The 25,915-nt window shown below is 42.9% G+C and overlaps 1 protein-coding gene across 4 annotated transcripts in view; it reads right to left on the reverse strand.

The window, feature by feature from the left end:
* pard3bb (par-3 family cell polarity regulator beta b) overlaps positions 1–25,915 on the reverse strand; it is a 218,989-nt gene that overhangs the window by 66,613 nt on the left and 126,461 nt on the right. For all 4 annotated transcript variants that reach the window (XM_080497881.1, XM_080497880.1, XM_080497882.1 and 1 more), the window contains 2 exons: positions 12,252–12,362; positions 11,666–12,019 (listed from right to left, as the gene is read on the reverse strand). In XM_080497881.1, coding sequence (XP_080354007.1) covers positions 11,666–12,019; positions 12,252–12,362 — 465 coding nt within the window. The remainder of the gene's footprint in view (positions 1–11,665; positions 12,020–12,251; positions 12,363–25,915) is intronic.

Genomic DNA, 25,915 nt, shown 5'->3' on the forward strand with positions numbered 1-25,915 from the left:
TTATATCCACTGCTGTTAGAAATTAGCAGGGAATCCAAGCTGACAACCTCCCTGCGATCTGTTAATGATGGACACGCTATACAATGTGCTATTTCCAGTCTTGTCATGTTTCACTGGCACTTAAGCAGGGATATTTTCAAAGGATTCAAGTTGTAAAACAACATTGCTAGACAGTTGAAAAAAAGAAATAATGATGTAGAACGCACGATAATCTCTTCATCGTTGATTGTAATGTAAGAAAGATAATCCCTGTATTTCCAGTACGTCACAGTCAGTAATTGTTCTCAACAAAACATTTGATATCGAGAACCTTTTCCACCTATAATAGTTAAATTTAGGCCCTGTTTATGTTTTGTTTTACGATTTGTAGTGAAAATGCAAAACTTTTGAGTTTCTGTTGCGTGAAGCCCCTCCTAATGCAACTTTTTGGAAGCGACTCCCAAGGTGGAGCTTTTCAAAAATGTTCAGGCTCCGTCATCATGGAGACAGCCAAAAACGACACTTTATGAAAACGCCCTGAGCCAGTCTCCTTGTAAACGGTGAAGATGCTGTCACTGTGCATGTGCGCCACACGGTCGTGGTAAATCATTCTTCTGCACATGTGCTAGAAGATGGACAATAACAACAATGGCGGCTTCCAGAGAGTCATGACTCCCAGTCCTTGTTCTCCCGGGACTTGGTAGTTTTATAGTTGACAGTCACATGTAATAACAATCCAACTCTACCATCTGTTCACACGAATGCCTTTATAATTGCTATTGTTATCGTCTATAGCATATTGTGGGCATACCAGTGCGAACTTGTGGCCGAGTATGCCAAATACATCACTCTCTCCTGCCGTTGCTGGGTAGACAGACATCCATTTCAGAACATTGCTGTATGAATGTGAAACTTTCCTGAAACAAATATGCAAAACAATGCATTGTCGTGTGAAAAGTTGTGTCGACCGGGCGTTACAGTAATATCAAATAGGGGCAGAAGCAGTCACTTACTGCACATTATCAGCATTAGCTTAGAGTATGAAATAATAAAAAACTAAAATATTTTAATAATCGTGTAAGAGTTTCTTCATTGTTATCACATGAATTATAGAGGTGATCGCCTGCAGCCACAGTATGTTCTGACTATAGTCCCCCCTGACTGATTATATCACCTGCTCATCCACAAATATTCAGATTAAAAAAAGCGCAAAAAAGAGCACAAACAAATCTGCAACATCGACTCAATGATGTATCTTTCCACTAATATAAGCTTAAAGGTCAAAATAAATTCAACATAATAAACCACAACTAATCCAGTTTTTCTTCATTCTGATGTAAAAAGAAAAAAAAAGACATTGGAAAAGATGAAAGTACAGAACCATACATCTGTCCCTGAGTGTGTACCCTTTTGTGTGTCCCAACTTTTACTGTGTGTATTCTTTTAAGAGGCTGAGTGTATGTGTCCATGTGTCCTTTTACCGTGTGCGTGCTCGATCGCGGGAGGATGTCCTTTGCATGGAATTTATTTTTCATTGAGACCTACTTGTACAAATACGAGAGGCGGAAACCATAAATGAGAGGAAGAGAGTACAACAGGGGGAAGAGACCTAGAAAGGGTCTATTGAGGGGAAGAGAGCAGAGGAGGAGGAAGGGATGGAGCACACGAGTGCCTCTTGAGAGCTTTTCCTTATTAGCCGGGCTGAATCGTGCGCTTTGAGTCCGGAAAACACACACTCTGGTCCCCCCCCCCCCCCCCCCCCCCCACCCCCTCCTGTCTACTCCACCATCACCCACCATCCCAACCTCTTCTCATTCCTCTCTTTCAGGCCTCTCCGCATTCACTGCTTTCCACTCCCAGCAACACGGCTCAGTTTATCCTTTACTTTGTTTCCCCCCTTTTCCCATCTACTTTTCTCAGCCTAATTTGCCCTTTTAGCCCCGGACGTCCGCGGAAGCCTCCCCCTCGTTCCCCCTGTGTGTTCTCACTCCATCCACCATCTCTTCTATTGTATTGTCCCAAAACATCCACTTAGCCTCTCCTCCCATCTGAATCACTCACTTACCTCTTCTTTTCTCAACGGTTGATTCACTTTTCTCATTCCAGCAATTATTTGGCTCCACTTATGTCTCCTCTCAGCCTACAGAATCGAGACCACCTATTCTACATCTTAATATGCCATTCCTCCTCTTTAATTGTTTAGGCTCAAATAATTTCCTTCCTCTCAACTTTGTCCTAATGCCTCCTCTACTCTCACTTGGTCATTTGTCAGTTCATCTTCCTGCTTTTAGACAGAATGTTACAACATTTCCTTCAGCTTCAATTATTCCCCTCTCCATTTTCTTCAACCCTTGTCATCTTCCCACACTTTACCTTTTTCATATTTAAGTTGAATAAGAACAAAAATCAGTTAATTAAATAAAAAAATGGTATCATTAATTAGCTGAGCACATACATCTCAGTTTAATCTGGAGCAATAAAATTAAATAGCACCATAATATCCTTTAAATTGCTAAAGAACTTTAGAATGTTTTGTTGTTGTGGCACTTTGATGAAAATTTCTATATGTTTGCAAAACATTTTTTAATAAATAAATACAAATAAAAATAAAAAAGAAGCAATAACTACCAAAGATTACTACAATCTCAACATGCAGCCAATTTTAATTAAACCTTCTGGTGCAAAATACAATCAAAAGTCAAACAAATATACTGGACTATGCATGTTTACAAACACCCTGACAGTATGGATTTGAGGCTCACGCGTGTTTGATCACAGTCATCTCAGTGTCTCAGTTCTGTGTTGGCTCTGCCACTTTTAAGAAATATGTTAAAATAAATAAATGTTTTCTTTCAAAAAGAAATGGAATGAATTGCAGGGTCTTGTAGGCTGGTATTGGCCCACGGGGAGAGGGAGAGAGAGAGAGAGAGAGAGAGAGAGAGAGAGAGAGAGAGAGAGAGAGAGAGAGAGAGAGAGAGAGAGAGAGAGAGAGAGAGAGAGAGAGAGAGAGAGAGAGAGAGAGAGAGAGAGAGAGAGAGAGAGAGAGAGAGAGAGAGAGAGAGAGAGAGAGAGAGAGAGAGAGAGAGAGAGAGAGAGAGAGAGAGAGAGAGAGAGAGAGAGCATCATTCACAACTCTACGGTCGGATAGGAGATTTGCGCCCCCAGTGTAGCTGCATTTTGATTTCATGTTACGTTTACGTTGCCTTAGTTGTTCATTCAGCGGCGGAATCATTAAGTTCAAATACTCGGAGGAAAAATACACAGATTCACGCACAGACACATGAAACCACTGCACTGCAAAGACTAATTACCTACAAAGAAACACTGATGTGGAAAACAGCTCTCGTACAGACCAACCTGGCTCCACCAAACAGCTTCTCACATACACACATGCCTAATGTGTGTATGTGAGAGAGAGAGAGAGAGAGAGAGAGAGAGAGAGAGAGAGAGAGACAGATATAGTGAATATAAAATACTAAAAAAAGGGCTTGTGTGTGTGTTTGCCACACTCAATGAGCTGAGAGAAGGTCTGATTAATTAACACGGAGAGAAGAAAGCCTCTCCAGTGACCAGCCAAGCAACGCTAAAAGCTCATCTCTCTCTCTCTCCTGTTGGAGCCTCCTCTGTGTTTCTGCTCATCTCTGTTCCACTGTTGTAACTTTTAATACATGTGTTGGGATTGTATATTATTTTCATTGATGTACTTTGTGAAATAAAGCGTAGAGAGTCGGAACCATACTATATGTCAGATAAAGTGCACTTCATTCTTACAAACACTTTGCATTTTTGGTAATAACACTGTTGAATTTCTGCTGTGTCAGGAGCATCTCTCTGAATAATCTGTTGGTCTGTTTTACACAAGGAAAGACTACGACTGTGTGACATAAAGCAACAACAACACACACACACACAAAAAAGGAACGGCTGCTCATCCTGCACAAACAAAGCTAAAGTTTTCAGAGATTCTCGCATTGACAGATGGTGGGACAAGTGAAAGCCAAAGGCAAAAATCACTTCCAACTTGTTTATCTTCCTTAGAGAAGAGAACCAAACACAAACACGAGAGGCGCAATGCTGAGGAGAAAGAGGGGTCGCGGAAGAGGAAGTTTGCCTTATTAACAGGTTGTAACAAGTGGCATCGTGTAGGAAAAAAAAATGTGAATGGAATATCATTATGTGGTGGTTTACAACAACTTTACATGATCTGCTCTCGGGAATGTAATCTGTAAAACTGATAGCGTTCCATTTTATTTTACAAAAAGGTAATTATGAAAATAGCTTTGACGTCCACATTGACAGCAATGGTTGGCATGCTTGGTGTTCGTGCAACTGTGGGTAAGGATGAAGGATTGGACCAGGGGTGTCTAACATAAGGCCTGTGGATCAAAACTGGTTGATGATATTGGGCTGCATGTGGCCCCAGAACTAAAAAGTGTTTGACAAACCTGGTTTGTCTTCCCCAAAGACACTTCAGCATAAAGACAAGAAAAAGGTAGGGAACTTCCAACCTTGGTACTGGAAAATATCTTTCCCTACTGCTAAAGCTCTACCCGACTCCCCCGAGCTCAACTATTAATATCTGACATGAAGCAGTACAGTGCCCCCTTTTAATTACGATAGTAATGTATTTTATAAGGGCATCAGATTCTAAGCCAACATAGCAAATTCAAATATATTGCTATCGCACTTTTCTGAACTTAGTATCTCAGGAGTACCTTCATAGAATCTGTGGCAATGAAACTCACTGAGACCCAAACGTAAATGGATCATCCTTTGAAGTAAAATGTCCTCTCCACAGACACTGCTTGTTTACAAACACATGCAAAAACATCTGTGGCCATTGTTTATAAACCATGTGTGACAAAGGCAATGAAGTCTGAAATCCACCAACAATTAATTGGTGGCTGTCTCTCTGTGTTTTCACCTGTTTAGGGTGTACCATACTTTCACCCACAGTCTGACGGCATCGGCCTCCGGAGACTGTGACCACCAGTTGGATGAAGGGTGTGGATGGATGTAACTCAGGAAGGGGATGGATTTGTCTTGGGTGGGCTCACTACAGCTGTGAATGGAATGAATGCATCCAGCATGAGTGTTGCCATTCTGAAGATGCGTTCACATGTATTTAATGTGCGGCTTTTTTTGAAACCGCATTCACTTGTTCTTTTGTGATGCTGCGCTTCTCTTTTACTCATCCAAACCCCCCCCCCCACACACACACACACACACACACACACACACACACACACACACACACACACACCCCTTGGTTTCTCTCTCTGAAGTCTCTCAAGGCTGATTGTTTTCTAATTGGTGTAGTGCCAGAGGTCGTGGTTGTTATGGTAACCTGCGAAGGGGCACTTGGAAGGGTTAGGTGGTGGTGGCTGGGGGGGGGGGGGGGGGCACCCACTCAAGAAAAACCAAGGGCAGCCCTCATCCAAGGCTTCGGTGGTCACTTCAGAAAATGGACTGTGTGTGTGTGAGAGAGAGAGCGAGAGAGAGAGAGAGAGAAAGAGAGAGAGAGAGAGAGAGTTTGTCAGCGTCTCTTTTTGTTCATACAGAGGACGTTCATGCATTGTGAAGACGATGTGTCCGGTGGTTTCAGCCTCAAAGGCCTGTTTGATGGCCAAGACTGAAAAGAGGGGCTGTCAGATTAATGGCAGGAATGGGTTTAGGTTGAGTTGCTCACAAAGATTAAAAAAAAAAAAAAAAAAAAGACTAAATGAAAGTACTGTTGCTGGGCTCAATTTAGGTGCAAGACAGTTAAATAGACCGTTATCAGTAAGGACAATGAGATAATGCGAGGTGAAAGAATACCAACCGGTAGAGAAATATACATAGGTTTTTTTTTTTGTATAGGTATCACTTTTGTTTTATTTGTATAACGTATTGTTCCCTCATATTGTACCCCTCCTCCTCACCCTCCTGTGGACCCACCACCCACAGAGGCTGCCGTAGGGGTCGGGTGCAGTGTGGATTGGGTGGCAGTCGACGGCAGGGGCCTCGACGACCCGATCCCCGGACACGGACTCTGGCTTTTGGGACATGGAATGTGACCTCGCTGGGGGGGAAGGAGCCCGAGCTTGTGAGGGAGGTTGAGAGATACCGTCTAGATATAGTCGGGCTCACCTCCACTCACAGCTTGGACTCTGGAACCCAGCTCCTCGACAGGGGCTGGATACTCCACTTCTCTGGAGTTGCCCGCGGTGTAAGGCGGCGGGCTGGAGTGGGCTTGCTTATTGCCCCACAGCTCAGCCGCCATGTGTTGGAGTTCACCCCGGTGAACGAGAGGGTTGCGTCCCTACGCCTACAAGTAGGGGACAGGTCTCTGACTGTTGTCTCGGCCTATGCACCGAACAGCAGTTCAGAGTACCCAACCTTCTTGGAGTCCCTGGGAGGGGTGCTGGATAGTGCCCCAACTGGGGACTCCATTGTTCTCCTGGGGGACTTCAACGCCCACGTGGGCAATGACAGCGAGACTTGGAAGGGGGTGATTGGGAGGAACGGCCTCCCCGATCTGAACCCGAGTGGTGTTCTGTTATTGGACTTCTGTGCTAGTCACAGGTTGACGATAACGAACACCATGTTCGAGCACAGGGGTGTCCATAAGTGCACATGGCACCAGGACACCCTAGGCCGGAGGTCAATGATAGACTTTGTGGTCGTGTCATCTGATCTCCGGCCGTGTGTCTTGGACACTCGGGTAAAGAGAGGGGCAGAGCTGTCAACTGATCACCACCTGGTGGTGAGTTGGATGCGCTGGACTGGGAGGAGGCCGGATAGACTCGGCAGGCCCAAACGTGTTGTGAGGGTCTGCTGGGAACATCTGGCCGAGCCCTCCGTCCGCGCAGCCTTCAACTCCCACCTCCGGGAGAGCTTCTCACAGATCCCGAGGGAGGTTGGAGACATTGAGTCCGAGTGGACCATGTTCTCCACTTCCATTGTCGAAGCTGCTGCTCGGAGCTGTGGCCGCAGGGTCTCTGGCGCCTGTCGTGGCGGCAATCCCCGAACCCGGTGGTGGACACCGGAAGTAAGGGATGCCGTCAAGCTGAAGAAGGAGTCCTACCGGGCACTGTTAGCTCATAGGACTCCCGAGGCAATCGACAGGTACCGGCAGGCCAAGCGAGCTGCAACCCGGGCTGTGGTGGAGGCAAAAACTCGGGTCTGGGAGGAGTTCGGAGAGGCCATGGAGGAGGACTTTCGGTCGGCCTCGAGGAAATTCTGGCAAACCGTCCGGCGCCTCAGGCGGGGGAAGCAGTTCTCCACCAACACTGTTTACAGTGGAAGTGGGGAGCTGTTGACCTCAACTGGGGATATTGTCGGGCGGTGGAAGGAATACTTCGAGGACCTCCTCAATCCCGCCACCACGTCTTCCATTGAGGAAGCAGAGACTGGGTTCTCAGAGGTGGACTCGTCCATTTCCCAAGCTGAAGTCACCGAGGTTGTTGTGAAGCTCCTCGGTGGCAAGGCACCGGGAGTGGATGAGATTCGCCCAGAGTTCCTTAAGTCTCTGGATGTGCAGGGACTGTCGTGGTTGACTCGTCTCTGCAACATCGCGTGGCGGGCGGGGACAGTACCTCTGGACTGGCAGACCGGGGTGGTGGTCCCTCTCTTTAAGAAGGGGGATCGGAGGGTGTGTTCCAACTACAGAGGGATCACACTCCTCAGCCTCCCCGGGAAAGTCTATTCCAGGGTACTGGAGAGGAGGGTCCGGCCGTTAGTCGAACCTCGGATCCAAGAGGAACAATGCGGTTTTCGTCCTGGTCGTGGAACACTGGACCAGCTCTATACCCTCCACCAGGTGCTTGAGGGTTCGTGGGAGTTCGCCCAACCAGTCCACATGTGTTTTGTGGATCTGGAGAAGGCGTTCGACCGCGTCCCCCGAGATGTCCTGTGGGGGGTGCTCCGGGAGTACGGAGTCCGGGGTCCCTTGTTGAGGGCTGTTCGGTCCTTGTATTCCCGGAGCAGGAGTCTGGTTCGCATTGCCGGCAGTAAGTCGGACCTGTTCCCTGTGCACGTTGGCCTCCGGCAGGGGTGTCCTTTATCACCGGTTCTGTTCATCATATATATGGACAGAATTTCTAGGCACAGCCGGGGGCCGGAGGGGGTCCGGTTTGGGGACCACAGAATCTCATCTCTGCTATTTGCGGATGATGTGGTTCTGTTGGCCCCATCAAGCCTGGACCTTCAGCGTGCACTGACACGGTTCGCAGCCGAGTGTGAAGCAGCTGGGATGAAGATCAGCACCTCTAAATCCGAGGCCATGGTTCTCGACCGGAAAAAGGTGGCTTGCCCCCTCCAGGTCGGTGGAGTGCCCTTGTCCCAAGTGGAGGAGTTTAAGTATCTTGGGGTCTTGTTCACGAGTGGGGGAAAGATGGAGCGTGAGATCGACAGGCGGATCGGTGCAGCGTCTGCAGTTATGCGGACGTTGTACCGGTCCGTCGTGGTGAAGAAGGAGCTGAGCCAAAAAGCGAAGCTCTCGATTTACCGGTCGATCTTCGTTCCTACCCTCACCTATGGTCATGAACTATGGGTCATGACCGAAAGAACGAGATCCCGGATACAAGCGGCTGAAATGAGCTTCCTCCGTAGGGTGGCTGGGCGCACCCTTAGAGATAGGGTGAGGAGCTCAGTCACCAGGGAGGAGCTCGGAGTAGAGCCGCTGCTCCTCCACATCGAGAGGAGCCAGCTGAGGTGGCTCGGGCATCTATTTCGGATGCCCCCCGGACGCCTCCCTAGGGAGGTGTTCCGGGCATGTCCCTCCGGTAGGAGGCCTCGGGGCAGACCCAGGACACGCTGGAGAGACTATGTCTCTCGGCTGGCCTGGGAACGCCTTGGGGTGCCACCGGAGGAGCTGGAGGAAGTGTCTGGGGCGAGGGAAGTCTGGGCAACTCTGCTTGGACTGCTGCCTCCGCGACCCGGCCCCGGATAAAGCGGTAGCCAATGGATGGATGGATGGATGGATTGTTCCCTCTGGAGGAAATTCTCCACATTAACCCATCGTATTCAAAGTTAACCTTGACCAAACATACTAGGAGTGGTAGGATGCCATGGTGAGGACTGCCGTGAATGAATGATGAACCACAATTGATCATTTAGAAAATACTGGGCTCAAATAAAATCTCATACACACCGACACTCTTCAGTCTTGTTTTGTGAAAAGCTATGATTTGTTGTGATCCTTCCAACAATGTTAAAAGTTGTGACGCAGTCCTCTGCTTTACACATTCGAGCGTCATGACAGGACAACCCCCAGGCCAAATGACTTCTCTATCCAAGGTACGATCTTGATCTTTAACCAACTACACTTTGCTAAGTATTCATCACCAATTATGTAAGAAGGTGAAAATAGCAGCCAATCCATGCATCCATTTTTTCCAATAATTTCCCTAGTTATCCATCTTCTACTGATGTTTTTCCAAATTAAGGATGTAAGCAGAAGTTATTCCAAATGGCAATGGCAAAAAGGTTGAGGACAGGGCAAAATGTTGCCATGTGATCACAGAACTGAGAACTTTACTTCCACATTTAAATATCAGATAAAATCTCATGAGAAAGTCCAACCACTCCTCTGTAATAACGTATGTACAATAGGATCAGAAGTTTGTGTTATAATCACTCACACTGAATAGCAGGAACACAAACTGAATTGGAGGGATGAAACTCGCCATGATTATTCACAGTTTGAGCAAGAGTTTAAAATATGCCAAAAGAAAATGGCTGCAGAAATGATTTGGGAACATCTAAAATAATGTTTGCAGGCATTATCCATGTATTTAAATACTGTATTTAACAGATTTTTACTACCATGTAAAAATAAAAGAAAGCTGCTTCATGTCCAACTTGAAAATTATTTTGTGCTGTGGCACAATTGTCAATATCAAACATCTTTGGTTCATACTGTTTCTCAGCTTTCTGTCATATCATTTCATGAGGCCAAATGTCATTGTTTTGTTTATATTGAGTTCACAATATTATTGCATGAGACAGCAACCAATATGCACCTAATATTCAGCCAGCACACACATACCACCATGTGTGTGTGTGTGTGTGTGTGTGTTGCTGATAGAATGGAGTCCTCGGTGACTTTGTTTCTTTGTCTCCCACATGCACACAGTGACTCTGGCACACACTACAGCCACCGCTGACTCGCTCCCTTCTTTTCTGGGCATCATCGATTGCTGTCAGCCAATACCTGAATTTCCTTCTGTCTGCATTATCAGGTTTGAGGAAGTGATGATACATGAGTAACTCTACCTGGTAAGTCTGCCGGCCACAGATGAAGTTTTCCCAAAATTGAGATTTTTCTCTTTGTAGAATCATATTACTTTTTTTTAAAGAAAGACACATGATATTAGATCAATGAGTAGATATTGTTGAATTTAAATTAAATTAATTGCCAACAAGTGAAATCAAGTAAACCTTCGTGAAATCTCTGTGACTTGTTCATGTAGTTAAGTTGGAGAATTCAAATTATTAATCATACTTTTTTTATATTAAATCATGCACTACACATAAATGATACCTATTTATTTTCAGCATTGACATTCTATGAGGAACCCAGCATTGTGACATCATAGCTTGTATATAGGCTGTTTTTCACTTTTATAAAATTGTCAAAGCACAGAGCATTAAAAGTCAAGGTCAAAGAAGTCCTGACATTGCATAATCTAACAGTATTATGCATGAAAGAAAACAATACATAGAAAATCTCCATAAGGCCTTGAGCTGTCCGTCAAACAACTTCCTCCCCCTTGCTCTTACAACAGGTACGGAAGTGTGTGTGTGTGTGTGTGTGTGTGTACGTATATACTGACAGGTAAAATTCTGAAGTAAGTGAGCTGTGACTGACATAACAAAGCTAAAGAGTCAGAATTGTGAAGCGCATAGGCACAAACAGACGCCTGCCGTGATTCTTTGTTCTCAAGAAAGACACACGCATGCACGCACGCAGGCGCACACACACACAGATATGTATATCAGTGGACAGTTTGGTACACAGGCATTCATACTAAAACTTGAAGTGAGCAAAAACAAGTCAATCTTTTCTCTTTTGTCTCTCGAGCTCTGTCTCTCTATTGATTGCAGACAGTAACACACAAACTGAGTGAGGAACACACACACACACACACACACACACACACACACACACACACACACACACACACACACACACACACACACACACACACACACACACACACACACACACACACACACACACACACACACACACACACACACACACACACACACACACACACACACAGGCCTCTGGCAGATAAACTTGATTTAGACAGGAGAGGGGCAGAGAGACGAAACAAAGTGAAGCGTCAGCGAGATATTATTGCACCGTTTAACTGGAGAGGAATGGTAGGGGGAAGCAGGGGAGCTGGAATTAAAGGGAAAAGAAGAAGGGGTATTCATTAGCATTTTTATGCATGTTCCGAGTACCTACATCCACTTTCTGATACCTTGCCGAGTATATATACCAACTCAATGCAAATACCTTGGTAAATAAGCAGTGCTCCACCTAATCAAGCCACCATGAGCTCAGTTGAGATGGTTCAGGTTCTACTTTGTCATCTATGTTCGTGAAAAGCAGTTGTGCTATTCTGAGGCAAAGATAGTCGAACCCCTACTGTTGAACAAGTAACTCTACCGAGATGAAGGTGTGGTGACTTACCCGTCATTGGCAGGAGGAGGAGCAGGAGGAGAAGCGGTTCCAGCTCCTCTTGGTTTGTTGACTTTAGCGTACAGCCTGTCGAGGGGGTCGTCATCGGGCAAGACTGCAGGTTCGTTTGCATGGTTCCCGTGTCCTTGAATGCCAGATGGGCCTTGAGGGGAAGGTGTGCGGGCCTGCTGAATCGTACTGTAGGGAGGCTGTGGCACTGGAGCGATGTCTCGATCCCTGAAGGATTGTATGCGGGCATAGTTGGGATCTGCGTCGTCATCTTCAAACTCTGGATACGTCTGGCCGCCGCCAACCTGTGGGTCTCGGGATCGCTGCTCTCGCAGCTCGGGGTGCCCCGCTTCAATTCTGCGAAACAAAGAAATTAAGGACGCATTGAAGAACTGCAACTTGTTTTTGAACCAAAGAGAATTTTAATGAACGTGGGTCTAATCTAAGAGAACAACCGAAAGCATTTTGGAACAAAATAAATTAAAACGACCTGGGAGGATTTAGCGTAGCTATGGCCGCTGCTTAAGCTTTAATGTTTAATTGAGAGCACATAAAAACCCAGACATCTCACTCGTAGAAAGGTCCCCACCTCTCTCTGTCTTCTTTCATCCTCTCCAGCTCGTGGTCGCTCAGCAGGTCTGACTTCTGTCTTTGTAGAGCCGCCTTTGCTTCCTTCTTCTCTTCCTTTTTCTTTCCGAATCTGTGAAATTGATTGGAAAAGAGCATTTTAGAAAAAAACAGTAAGAACAAGAGAGAAAAACACGGATGTGAATGAACAGCTCAGACACCAGGAAGTAGACAAAGGAATATTTTCTTTTTCAGATATTTACCTAAAATAGATAAGTAGACAACCCATGGAACAAATACTGTGTGTACCAGTAACAGTTCATGGTTTTTCTCTGGGGTACATGCATGGGGAATCTAATACGTTAAACACAGGAAGGGCTTAAAGTATATTAATTACTATTACACTATGTTGTGCTCAAAACAGCCTAATCTAAACATGCAGGAGTCTTAAATGCCCCTTTTAAGTGGCCGCATATCAATACTCAAACCGCAGCAGTCAATACTGTTTGTGTGTGGTCAGCATCAACAGCACGCTCAGCACTATCGGACACTGTGCTGGTCATTACCTGGACAAGATGTGCACACGCATACACACACACAGACACCAGATTGTACATCACAAAACTACACTTTAAGTTGGGACAGATGGCGCAGGACATGCTCCATGTTTCACACAATTAAGACAAGCTAAGGGCGTTTTATGTCCCTTGTATGGTTGGCTCTTCACAAATTTCCCCAAAAGACTATTTTCCAAGAGATCACATGTCACGCCCATTAAATCTGTCATGGACACATCAGCTCTATTTCATATTGATATGTGACGGATAACCAAAGCCCCAATATTCCATATTCGATATTAGCAGGATTAGAGTTAGACCACTGCATTGTGTTTCAGTTGTATGGTCTGCGGGCCAGAAGTGACCGGCCAGAGAGTTCAATCAGGCCTACAACATTCAATTTGACAGCTGTGATAAATTACGACATTACTTGCAATATTTGACCACCAGGGGCACAACAGGGTCTAACTCATCTACTTTCCAATTTACTCTCTATTATGTGGTGAATTAGTTCTGGTGATCAGGATTACTACACAGATGTAGAAGTCGCTTGACATTAAAGGTAATTTCTACAATTTGGCAACTTGTTCTGATCATAATATAAACTAGCTGAGTATTTTTTTTCAGTTCCAGTTATATATGGCCAAATAGTTCATGCCTTTAAATATGTAGACAGTGCAATAAAAATGTACTGTGATCTGTAAATTCTAAAGCACACAGTGAACTCAGGCATAATATTTAAATTGCAGTTGTTTAAATCAAATTCCAGGCTTGTCGTGTTGTAAAAACATAGTTTATTAAATGTGAACTTCTGAATGAGATATGAATAATTTGTTGCACTAAAAGAAAGACGGAAGTTTAGTGTTCTAGTTATTCATAGATTATTGTACTAATATTTACTGGTCGGGCCACTTGAGTTCAGACTGTATGTGGCCCCTGAAGGAATGTGCCTTCGACCATTTTTCATTTATGACATTTTAATTTTCCTGGGATCTTCCCTTTTGGGGCTACAAAATTAATCATTTCAGTTCAATTAAGATTCTTCTCTTTAGCACAGACATTGAATACAACAGTATTATATGTGAAAACACCCATGCATTGTTTAAGGCAGACTGATTTAAGGCAACACATTTGTTTTTATAAAATACATTTTTTCTGACCAATGCCTCCATGAGACAGCCATGTCAAGTAATTTAAAGATAACTACATGCTGCACTGTGCAAGACTCACATGGTTAAGTCTAACATAAACAGACTCATTTGATTGCAAAGCTTTAATAGCTATCTTTGAAAACCTTTATCCGGAAAAAGCAAATCGAATGTTTTGAGGCCATAAATAAATTAATCAACAAGTTTGCTCATGTTTCGTTTCGAACAGACCGAAATCACACCATTTGCCCGTCCTGTATTGGTACAGTAGTCAGATGAGAGTCAGCTGAGTCAGCAGTAATGTGCCACACTGTTGACGGGCTGAAGAAATATGAAAAAAGAAAAAAAAGAAGAAGCTGTTAACATGCATGTGACTAACACCTAAATGTAGGACCAATTTGTGTAATCCTGAAATGAGGCTCGTTTCTGATGTCCTGTTGTGGTTTGGTGCATGAGGAAGTGTGACGCAGAGAACAAGCGAAAAGTCGAGTGTGGTTATTAAAATGGATCCAATGCATCACAAACGCTACATTCCTTTCATTAAGGTGCTGAATTAAATTGTCAAATTGGTGAAGAAATATTAGCACTACATTGTATATAGAAACATGGTTGGAAGGAGAAAACTGAAATACTGTATGGATTCTCGGTTTCAAAACATACAAAAAAAGATATGAAAAAGTTGGATTGATATTTAAGTAGAGAACTATTCAGACTCTGGAGAATATCATGAACACGGAGAGTCGGCTCATGTACTTAGATGAAGGAAATACCCGGGCTGCACATTGAACAGGACATTGTGAATTGAGTCTGTTAAACCTGATAAATAGTTAATAGCTCAAACACGCAAACTGTGACCTTATAATACACCTTATGTTTTATTTATCTACTCAATTTATGGATGCATTATCCTTTGGTCTAGGCTTCCAGTTTGCACAGTCGCTGATGTTTTTAAAGTATCAAAGTACCTGCTGGTGCATTATTTAAACCAACGTTCCCAGGTACTTTAAAGTGCGACTGTATTGTTGGTATAGCTTGTGTACATCTTTGCATGGCTGTGATGAAAACATAAATGTGAAGAGAGCACTCTGGTAATAGGATTCCTTGTAATGCCTAATGTGGATCGGGGGGCTGAAGCCTATTTACCACCCATAGAGGAGGACTCGATGGGCAATGAAGGGCTACAATCATCTGTGTGCATTAACAGCATGCGTGTGTATTTGTCTCACAGGGGACACGCCTTGCTCTAATTACTGCTACCTACAGAGGCTTACCCTTTCCTTCAACTCGCTCCGTCTCACCCTCACTTACTCAACGTTCACCTCTATTCCTTTTTACTTTTTCCCCCTCTTTTATTGCCCTCTCCTTCTCCGCTCTCGTTACCCTCATTTCTATTGCTCTCCATCCATAGCTTGCCTCGCCTTCAACCCTTCATCCCACAGTCTCATTTGACACTTTGCTCCTTCCCCCCCGTGCTATCAAACACTTCGCTCACTTAACTTAATCTCTCTTCTCTTCAGTGCTCAATGTCATCCCTGGTTCATCTCTCTTGTCAGCTTATGAGAGGAAATAAAAGGGCAAACGATGGAAACGTTCTAGAAGGTGTGCATTCAGGGTAGATATACGTATGTAGATATCAACAAGGAACACTCAAATCTTTAATGAAAATCAAAGAATGACTCATTGAGTACAGCTACACATTTTAAGCGAGTTGAACTCCTTTTTTGCCGTCTGAATTAAGAGCAGTATGCATCTCTCCAACATATCACCGTTTAACAGTGACGAACGAACAAGATTGTGATTGACGAGAGCGGGTGTCCACTCATGTTCAAGCAGTTTGAGATTAGTGGAGCTTTGTGCCTTGATGCACTGAAAATATAGGCTGCAGAACAAGAAAAATATAATTGTGTCGTTATACCACCAGCAGCTAGATTCATGCTTTCATGTTATTTATGCCAGATAGTGATGCTACCATTGGATACTTGCAGCACAAACTGGAAAAAGGTAAGCTATTAACTGCATCTTTTGCTGCTTTAACTGATCTGCTTTAAGATTCTGCTCCAAAAATTCACATTGTATGTGTTAAGAGAAGGTCTTTGGCATGTTTCAGCATTAAACAATGGCTATTTCAATGGCAATGGCTGTTGCCTTTATTCAGGTCTGACCTCTGACAGTAACACGACATCTTCTCTCAGTGAACAGCTGCTCAGTGGATATTTACTGTTTTTCAACTTAATTTCTCTGTTGGGAAATTCAAGAAGATCAGAATAGCCCATCTGGTACCAAACATGTTTAAAGTCAACAAAGTCGTCTTTCTTCCACTATCTAATTCTCGGTTTGAAGTGAACCACATTGCCTTCAAACACCAAAATTGCCGAAGAAACGAAGGTGATATCAGATATCATCTTCTGATTTTAAAGAACAGCAATATTTAGAAAATGATAAGAAGAAAAGAAAACATAAGCAGCCCTTCTGCAGATGCGAATGCTTTCCTGAAAAATGACCTCAAGATCTCTGAGAATGGCCAGACTGGTTATAGCTGACAGAAAAGCCACAGTAGCTCATAAAACAACTTATTTCACCTGCACAAGGAAGAAAAACTGCTGGGTAAAGTCAGGTTTCATTTTGATCACTCACCAGTATAAATTTGTGGCTGTAATGGGCACAAAACTATACAGCTAAAGACATAGCAACTGTGGTAAGGTTTGTTTGATAAAGGATATATTTCATATGAAATATAGGGCTCAATGGTGTGACCTGCTGGGGTGTTTTACTACGGAGGCTACAAGTAATTTCTAAGAATTTATTGTTGGTGCTCCTTCAGGCCATGGCTGATCATTTCTGCCTGGAAGCTCGTACTCGCTTCCTCTCGTTTACCACGGTACTAATGGCCATCATATCCTTGGGTAGAAAGTATCACACTGTGTCAGTTATATGTCTGCTCCTTTGAGACTGCTTGTTATATGGTGTCACAGCAGAGTAAGTGAAATCTACCTATTGTTGTTTGGGTACTGTTCATAGCAACATTAGCTTTGGGACTTTTTAGGTGATGAAAAAGGTTTGCCGTGTTTATTGTTCTGGCAGGGCAACAACCGGCTCATATTTTACACAGAAAAGGAAAAAGTTGACGTAGAAGATGTGTTTGGACACGAGATTTAAATGTAATTAACCAACTTTATGTGATGCCTTGTCAAGAACTGCATGATTGAAAAGAAACACGGTCGCTGGAGAGAAGGAGTAATTTGATCAAATAAAATGGAAGTCATAGGAGTGTTTCACCTCCTAAATGTATCATAATACTATGTGCAATGCCACCATCTGATTGTTGTCCTTTGCTTTCTTTTACTTGCTCATATAATAATTTTTTTCTTTTTTCTTTTTTCAAGGCTGTGTTCGCAGCATGTCTGAGTGGTCAGTGTCAGAGTGAAAGAGTGATCTGAACTGTGATTATGTGATTATGCACTTTACTTTGCTTCATTCAGCAAGAGAGGGCAGTAAAGAAGGGACAGGACAAAAGAGAAATGTACATAAAGATAATGGACGCCCACAGTTTAATTAGACAGTCTGTGCCTTTAGTCCCTGAAGTAAACACATGAATTGACATGCACACACAATCAAACAAAAGTTCATATCCAGTCGATATCGAAGCCAGTCAGCATGTTCATGCAAATAACCTTCAAATGTCTTTATAAACACTGAATATATACTACTACACCCGTTGACAGATGCTGTAACAAACTATAATATATATTTTTTTTAGAAATGGTTCTTAAGTTGCCATCCCTTCATCTACTTCAGTCTCTGCCTCAATTGTGAATCAAAGCAATCGGCAAGTACAACGTGTAATATAAACCCCCCACCCAAAAAAAAAAAAAAAAACAGAGCTGGATTTTTAAAACAATGAATCAAACAGGCACATCACACGCATCCGGACACACATTTTCCAATTTACAAGTTACGGCATTATCGCTTGAGCGTCGTTTCACGAGGAATACCAAGAGTAAGATTAGCAGCTGATTAGCAGCCAGTTTGGAGGAATACATTACCTCTTGTTGTGTCATCGGTGGGAACAGAATGATGACTTGTGAATATTCATGCTCTCACACCACAATCTGTATGGAAAGTGTACAGCGACTCATTACCATGTGTGAAAGATTTAATTGGGGATATATACCCAGATTGATGAAATCTTCCATCTGTGTGAGGAAAGGTAGAGTAAAAAAATAGCACAGGTCCTCGTTCAGGCTCATAAAGAGAAAATGAAACTTTGGCAACATTTATTTTGATTTTTGATTTTTTTTCTGTTTCCTGGCTGAAACAGGAGCTGATTCCTCGTTTACGCTCTATTCCAAGTCATTCTCATAGGAAGTATTTCCAATTTTGGAAACAAAGCAACTAGCAGCAGGTAAAGTATCCCATTAGCACAACACAACAGTCAATATGGTCAATACTCCAAAACGTTATTGCATAGCAGCAGATGGTGAGGAGGACCGAGAGCAGTGTCATATTAGGCCACAGCTTAGTTCCCTGGTAAGATAAGATACCTAACCAAAAACGAAAACGAATCTTTCAAAAAAAAAAAAAATCAAGCTGAAAATTAAATAGATAAACAGCTGAGAGTCTTCGGCCTTACGTGTAAGAATATACTGACAAATGCAAATATGACAAAGTGAGCAGACGTCCCAGAGACTGGGCCTCACTCGCATGTCTGTTAGAGGTAAACCCCACAAACGAACAAGGAAAATATTAGCACAACCATCTGTGGCTCCGGCTTCACCTATTCTTTCCCTCCTCCTGCTCTCCTCGCGCTCCCTCCCTCTGCCACTCCTTCGTCACGCCTTCCCCTGCGATCGCCGGATCCCCGAGAGAATGCAGTGACTGACAAGTGTGCTACCATAACAAGCGCTCACGCACACACAAACACACGCACACTGTTGATTGGCAGGCGTGGCATCAGCCGGTGACACCCCAATGATTTCCTGTCATTTTGTTGGATTGGCAGCAGGTCCTTCCCCCTGTTACACGCATGTGCTCTCTAATTATAAAACAATGACATTCAATGTTTGGTCAGAAGAAGTGTTTTTTGTTTTTTTTTCTTCAATTCCAGCAGAGCTCCTATTCTGAAACTGTAAACAAGTAGATTGTGGCAATAACTGGTAGAAAGAAAAACAAAACTGTATTTGAATATAAATCCATCAGTTAAACAATATGATTACCAGTCTGCTATTAAGTAGGTCCCTCTGTGTTTGGGATTGAGATGTTAGCAGTAGATCCTGGAAGAGCTGTTGTGTGGAGCCATTATGGATGGGACGTGTCCATTCAGCTCATTGTGATTGGAATGAGTTGTGAATAATCTGGATGCCAAGTCAACTCAATAGGTTTGCTGTGAATCCTCAAATCATCCCTAAAGTGCTTTTGGTTTGTGGATCAGTTTCCATGGCAGCGTGTACTTGACCTGCAACAATGCTAAGGTCGGTTCTAAGTGTCAAAACGCATCGACATTGAAGGCCGGACTCCAGCCTATCATTTCCTACAGCAATGTTTTCTATTGATCCACGAAGTCGCTGAAGTGCCCAATGTTGTAGGTGAGCATGGCCACTTGTAACTATTCTGCAGTTACATTATTCAACAATCATTAACTTTGAGCAATTTGAGCTACACTACCTCCTCTGAATGTCATAATGTTATGGATGATTGGGGCAACGTTGTTTATGTGTTTATTATTAGTATCGGAATATGATGTAAGGGTTCGGCCAGATAAAACAGGTTACATTGGGCTAAAGGGTAAGAAATCACCAGCTGACCACAGCGTAACACAGAAACCTTGGGACACATAATCACATACTTGGGATTTTTAAAAAAAAACCAAAAACCTGCATAAGTTTGTCAATGGACTGTGGGGGGAAAAAACCTGTAGTCTGATACATTATCATTCCTCTCAGTACGAACCAAGTTTTACGACATAAATCTAGGTTTAGATGGATCTGGGTTTGAAGCGGAGTTTCACCAATCAGAAAATTGCCTGCAAATTGTCACACCAGCACTAAAGTAAGCCAATTTTCCACCATCAAGCTTTTCATCTACATGCACTATGTGCGCACATTAAAAAACACACGCACACGCTCTCACACACAAACACACAGGCTTTCAGGGCATACAGACATGGGCTAATAAGCCTAGCATGAAGCTCAACCATTACAGAGCCCACAATGGAGGTCGTCATTCCTAATGGGTCCTACCACAGTGATAGGCTAATACTGTGGACGATAGAGCACTTTAAGTCTAACGGAGGTAACGCATTATGTCCAGCTGGTGAGGGGAAGAAAAGCAAGAAGGTAAAAATGGGACAATATGGGGGCTACTGTAATTATCTGTAACAAGGAGAGGTAAAGAAAAGAGGAAGGCTGTGGCTCAATAGTTGGTGGTTACGATTTGAATTATGCTGCTTTTTTGACTTTTATTTCTTGCTGGGTAATACCTTTGAAATGAGATGCACTTAATACAGTAGTTCTATAGATAGTCCGAGTCAAAACACCCCGTATACACACAGACACACAGAGAATAAAAGGACCGAACTCGATGCAAGTACAGCAGTGTATGATTGCAGGCCAGCAGGCTAACATGCATTCATTATCATACATTCACATAAATTCACACCGCTTTAAAACTGAAAATGAACAGCATGCCCGTGCACACACACAAACCCTGATACACACAGCAACCAGTCACATCAACATGACACACAGTCTACAACACCTGTCATTCTCTAATCCCGGTAAACCTTTTCCTTTTCCCGTCTCATCAAATAAACCACCATATTTTTACTTAAACAGTCTTTGTCCCTGCTGCTCGCTTTTACACACACACACACACACACACACACACACACACACACACACACACACACACACACACACACACACACACACACACACACACACACACACACACACACACACACACACACACACACACACACACACACACACACACACAGATGGAATAATTTTTCCATCTATGGTACATATTATAATCAAATTATTTGGAAAAATTTGGGCCTGAAGGGGAAAAGACATGTCTTTATTTGATGATGGTCAACTTCCTGTTGTGAGTGTGGCAGTGTATTCGCAGCAGGGTTGAAACTGTTCAGGAAACCACTGCCCAGGCACACAAATATTTAACATACTACAGTTTGTAGAGGTCTACATATTTTATTTTTTTTCTAACTTATACTATGTCAGCATGGATTCCCATTAGAAGAGTCCAGGTGCAGTTCTGACTGAAAGCATTTGGTACATCTGAAAACAAACATCCAGTACTGTGGTGAAGCTACAATCTTGACTCCTGAAGCAGTCTCCTCACGTTGAGAGGCTAACAGACTGTTGCTAAAAGATGACGCTACTCAAGAAGTGGGGATCAAACAAAGAATTTGCTTGTTATCATTTAATAGTGAAATGTCACATTTGATGTCTGAAATTGTGTCGACCGTGAATAAAATACGTCTCAATGAATTTTGCAACAGAAGCATCCTGTTTCTTTTTTTTCATTAAATCATCCTAACCTTTGTAGAATTACGTTGTTGTGTATGAAATAAGCAATCAAAGGTTTGCTTGGTTTATTTGAATATCAAGCAAGGAGATGCAGCGAAAAAAGAAAAGGTCACACAACCGCTGACAACCTGCAGACACCCACTGGAAAATTCACAGTAACCACATGCCAGCTATATGACGACCATCTGACTGTGTGACCAATCAGGTTGTATCATCACATGAATATTCATGATGGTGAGAAGATCGCTATGGCACACACACACACACACACACACACACACACACACACACACACACACACACACACACACACACACACACACACACACACACACACACACACACACACACACACACACACACACACACACACACACACACACACACACACACACACACACGGATGACTGGCATATTTGATTGGCAGGTTCAGATGAAAGAGCCAGCTGTCCACTTTAAAGGGCATCTTAAACAAACTGAACACTCATGAGCATTACAGAGAACCCAAACCTGCACCTTCCCTCCTTTATTCAATTTTAGAACAATTGTTTTAACAATGAAAAAAAATACTATCGAAAATAAAGGACAAGGAGGGGAACTTACTATGATACATTAATAACAATGACAGCAATTTAAGTCTATGTAGCCGTCGCGTGAATGAGAAAACCATGTTGGACTTTTTTAATGGAATCTCTTCTTGTTCATGAAATGTGTGAGCCAACCAGACATTTTCTCCTGGAAAAACCAGAGACCTTGAAGTTAAGACACAGCATCCTGCTCTGCCTCTCCTGTGGACCATTAGGCCAATCAAAAGGTGGCCTTAGATGAATGTGACAAATCAGTGGCTCGGCCAAGACTGAACTGTACTGAATAGCACCAATTTGCCTCCTCGGTCTGCCACCATTACACGCAATCAAATGTAGATAGAGTGCAGGAGCTGGAGGGAGCAGACGGAAAAGGAAGAAAAAAAAATTGGAATGATGCAAAGATTACGAGGGGGTGGGGATGGAGGGGGAGACAGATAGAAAGAGGGGGGTGTTCGAGAAATATGGAAGAGGAGAAATGTTGAGATTATCACTGGGCTCTAATCAAGAGTCTCTTATGGTGACGAGCGATCAGATGTGGAGGAAAAAGCTAAAAATATCCTTGGGCGTACTATATGGTTTCTTAAAGCACTTTGGGTGTGAGGTCAGAACTGGTGATTAAATGAAAGGATGGATGGATGGAAGGTGAGGTGGGTGAATGGTCTGGTTTAATTAAATCAAAGCTATAACAAGAGTTTAACAGGGTCAGTAAAGGCTGAACAGGGAAGTAGTCATCACTGACTGAGCATAAAGATGAAGAATTTACCCTACAATTGTGTTCAGAGGCACTGAAAGCAAACTTTTTGAAAACGGCTCCCATGGTGGAACCTTTCAAAATTGGCAAAACGCAACTTTTCTAAAATGCTACTACTGTGAATGAACACTACGGCCATAGTAAACAGTTCTTCTGCACATGTGCAAGTAAATGGACAATAACAACAATGGTGGCTTCCAGAGTGTCATGACTGAGTCCATATTCTCCTGGGACTTGGTATTTTTGAGTGAGAGTCACTGAAGAAACTGGCAGCAAAGATGGTGAGTTAGTGAACTGAAGCCAGATTAATTTCAAATATTTAATTTGTTCACATTTCAGACTTAAAGATCCTTGTAATCAAAAACAGCTAAGCTGCAGTGTTCTCGATGGTTTTTTTTATAGTGAACTATTACTACTGAATTAGCAGCACTATGTTCATCGACTTTCATCTTCATAATACAGAGCTCTGGATAGAACTGATTGATTATCAATTGTGACAAGGTGTGTAACAATCAGTCTAATTTCAGAGTGAGCACATAAATAGCGCGGTGACAGCCGTACATAAAGCTGCAGCGTGGATGCTCTGGCACCGCCATGTGCTCTGGACCTCCTCGTCACCCACCGCCTCCAACTCTCGTGACTGAGGACACAAGGTGAGGTCCGCAGTGCTTTACGCAAAAGTGTGAATGTGTGTGTCTGTGTGTGTGTTTGCAGCGTTTTCAAAGTATGTGTCTTTCACAGCAAAGACTTAATGTAGCGACCCCTGGAAAACGGAAGGTTCCAATAGATTTCTCTCTGCGTGGCTGCAGAAAAAGAACACACTGTAAGCACAAAGGTTGTACCTGCGTTCATCCTTGCTCACATTCATTAGTTATTCTTTAAAAAAAAATAGATAATAATAAAAAAATAAAGCTAACATAATGTAATTAATAATAAGCTCAGGTATTAGGAGTCAACTGTACAACCAATTGTGGAACAAAGACAACATTTCATCATCATCAAAAAAATGGGAATTTACTTTCATTGTGGAGAATTCTTAAAAATAACACAACGCAGTGGGTATGCGAGGGTGAGAGGCAAAGAGAAACACAAGGTGGAGGAGAGGTGAAGGGAAAGGTGGCGACTTTCAAAGTACCAACATTAAACCTATTCAATTTGGTCAAATTAGTCCATATTAGTCTAACTGCCTATTATTTAACTTTAAAGAACATGCAATTTGGAGATGTAATCACAGTGATAAAATGGGGACTTTGAAATCTGGAAGTGCTTTTCTGTGTTCTGGTTCACATAGGCTGCTTTTACGAGCGTATACGTTTGAAAGGCCGCGGCTGTAATCCGCAGTTCAAATTGCACACAAGTGTTTTTGTTACGATCTGTATCTGAGTAATGGTCATGTGAAATCCCACTTCACAAATGCGCATGGCACAGAAGTTAAAAAATTTTTTTATAAAAAAATAAAAAAGATAAACTGGATGATAGGTAGGAATTAAGATAGAAAGTACAAACTATTCGTTGAAACACTCTGGCCCATTCATGCTGGGAGTGTGCACAAGTTGCATTCACACTGGAAGATACAGTGTTGAACTTAATCACACAAAGTAGTTCTGACAGATAATTTTCTTCACCTCTTAGGGAAATTGGGCCAATGCTCTTAGAGGGGTCTTTGTGTGCCTGGAAGCATGTGAGAGCATTTTGTAATGGTGAAAAGAAAAAGACCTCAGTGTTCATGTGTGGTTTAATTTGAGTGCAGGAGGTGCGCAGGATCTACACATACTTGGACGTAATAGTCCCTCGCTAACAGTAAACAAAGACATCACTGGTGTCACTGGTCCAAACTCTGTTTATCGCAACAAAAACCTGATTGTGAGATGTGAATATGTACTGTACATAGAGGAGATTTACATTCCTCAAACTTGATTCTCATCAGTGAAAAAGATTCTCATCTCTGAATGGACGTCAACAGAAACTCGGATGAAAACACCAATCCAATACTGAGAAGTGTACAGAAAGACACTTTTCTAGTTCGCACAGATGCAAGTTGGAAAACAAGCTGCTCTTGTCCTGTCTCTTCCTGAATACAAATAAAAAGATGAATCACTCATTCACAGAAACGCTGTAACGTCATACTGACAAGTGGGGAAGAACTGTGCTCAAAGTTCATTCAAATGATTTCTGAGTGTAATAACAACATCAAACATTTTTTAAACTGAACACGCAGCCATATTGGAATCTCAACTTAAAGTTGACCAAGTTTAAATTCCCACCTCCAACGGCAGCAATTTTACAACTCCAGCTTGGTAACTCTGGAAACAACTCCAAGTAAATAGGTCAAATGGGATTCATAACACTAATGCTAGATTTGTGTTGTGTCTTTGTGAGTCGGAATGAGTTGTAGCGTTCCATAAGAGCACTGCGACTTCACACCGACAAGCAGCAGTACAGCAAAGTTATATCTACAGGCCTTTAAGATGTTTTCTAAAACAAGTATCTAAACCAACTTGTTGCACACAGCAATGTTGAAAGCTCACCTATGACTAATTAAAGTTGTGTAAACTCAAATAACTTCCACTACAGAGTAGAAACAGGAGACAGGGCAGGACTGTAGTTTTTGAATCAGAGCTGAACAGAAGGAAACCATGATGAAGAGCATCTGGATGTTTCCACTGCTGAGCAGCACAACATCTGTACTTTAACAGAAGTACAACACCACTTGTCAAATATGACATGAAACAATGAATTTGTGATAATTTAATATAATATCTGAGGTTTATACAGTTTCTATGTGGTCGGAGCTTCCCAGCAGTGATTAACTGCCGTCCTCCTCACCTTGTGGAATAATCATGAGTCTCTAAAACATGTTTTGTTTTCCGCCTGAACACATGCTGTTCTCGTTTGTTTGCGGTTTAGCTTTGCACAGTCATGCTACCTGTGTTTGCCGTGAGCGAGTGTTCACTGCGGTTGGAGGTGACGGAGCATGACTCAGCGTGTGAAAGCCAACACGTCGCATTATTCATGTATTGGTCTTGAACAAAAACACCATAAAAAAAATGCAGCTTTGGGATTCAAACTAACGCATGTACAAATGAGTGTTTGACG

This window comes from Blennius ocellaris, assembly GCF_963422515.1.
Source record: "Blennius ocellaris genome assembly, chromosome: 6".
Lineage (NCBI taxonomy): Eukaryota > Metazoa > Chordata > Actinopteri > Blenniiformes > Blenniidae > Blennius > Blennius ocellaris.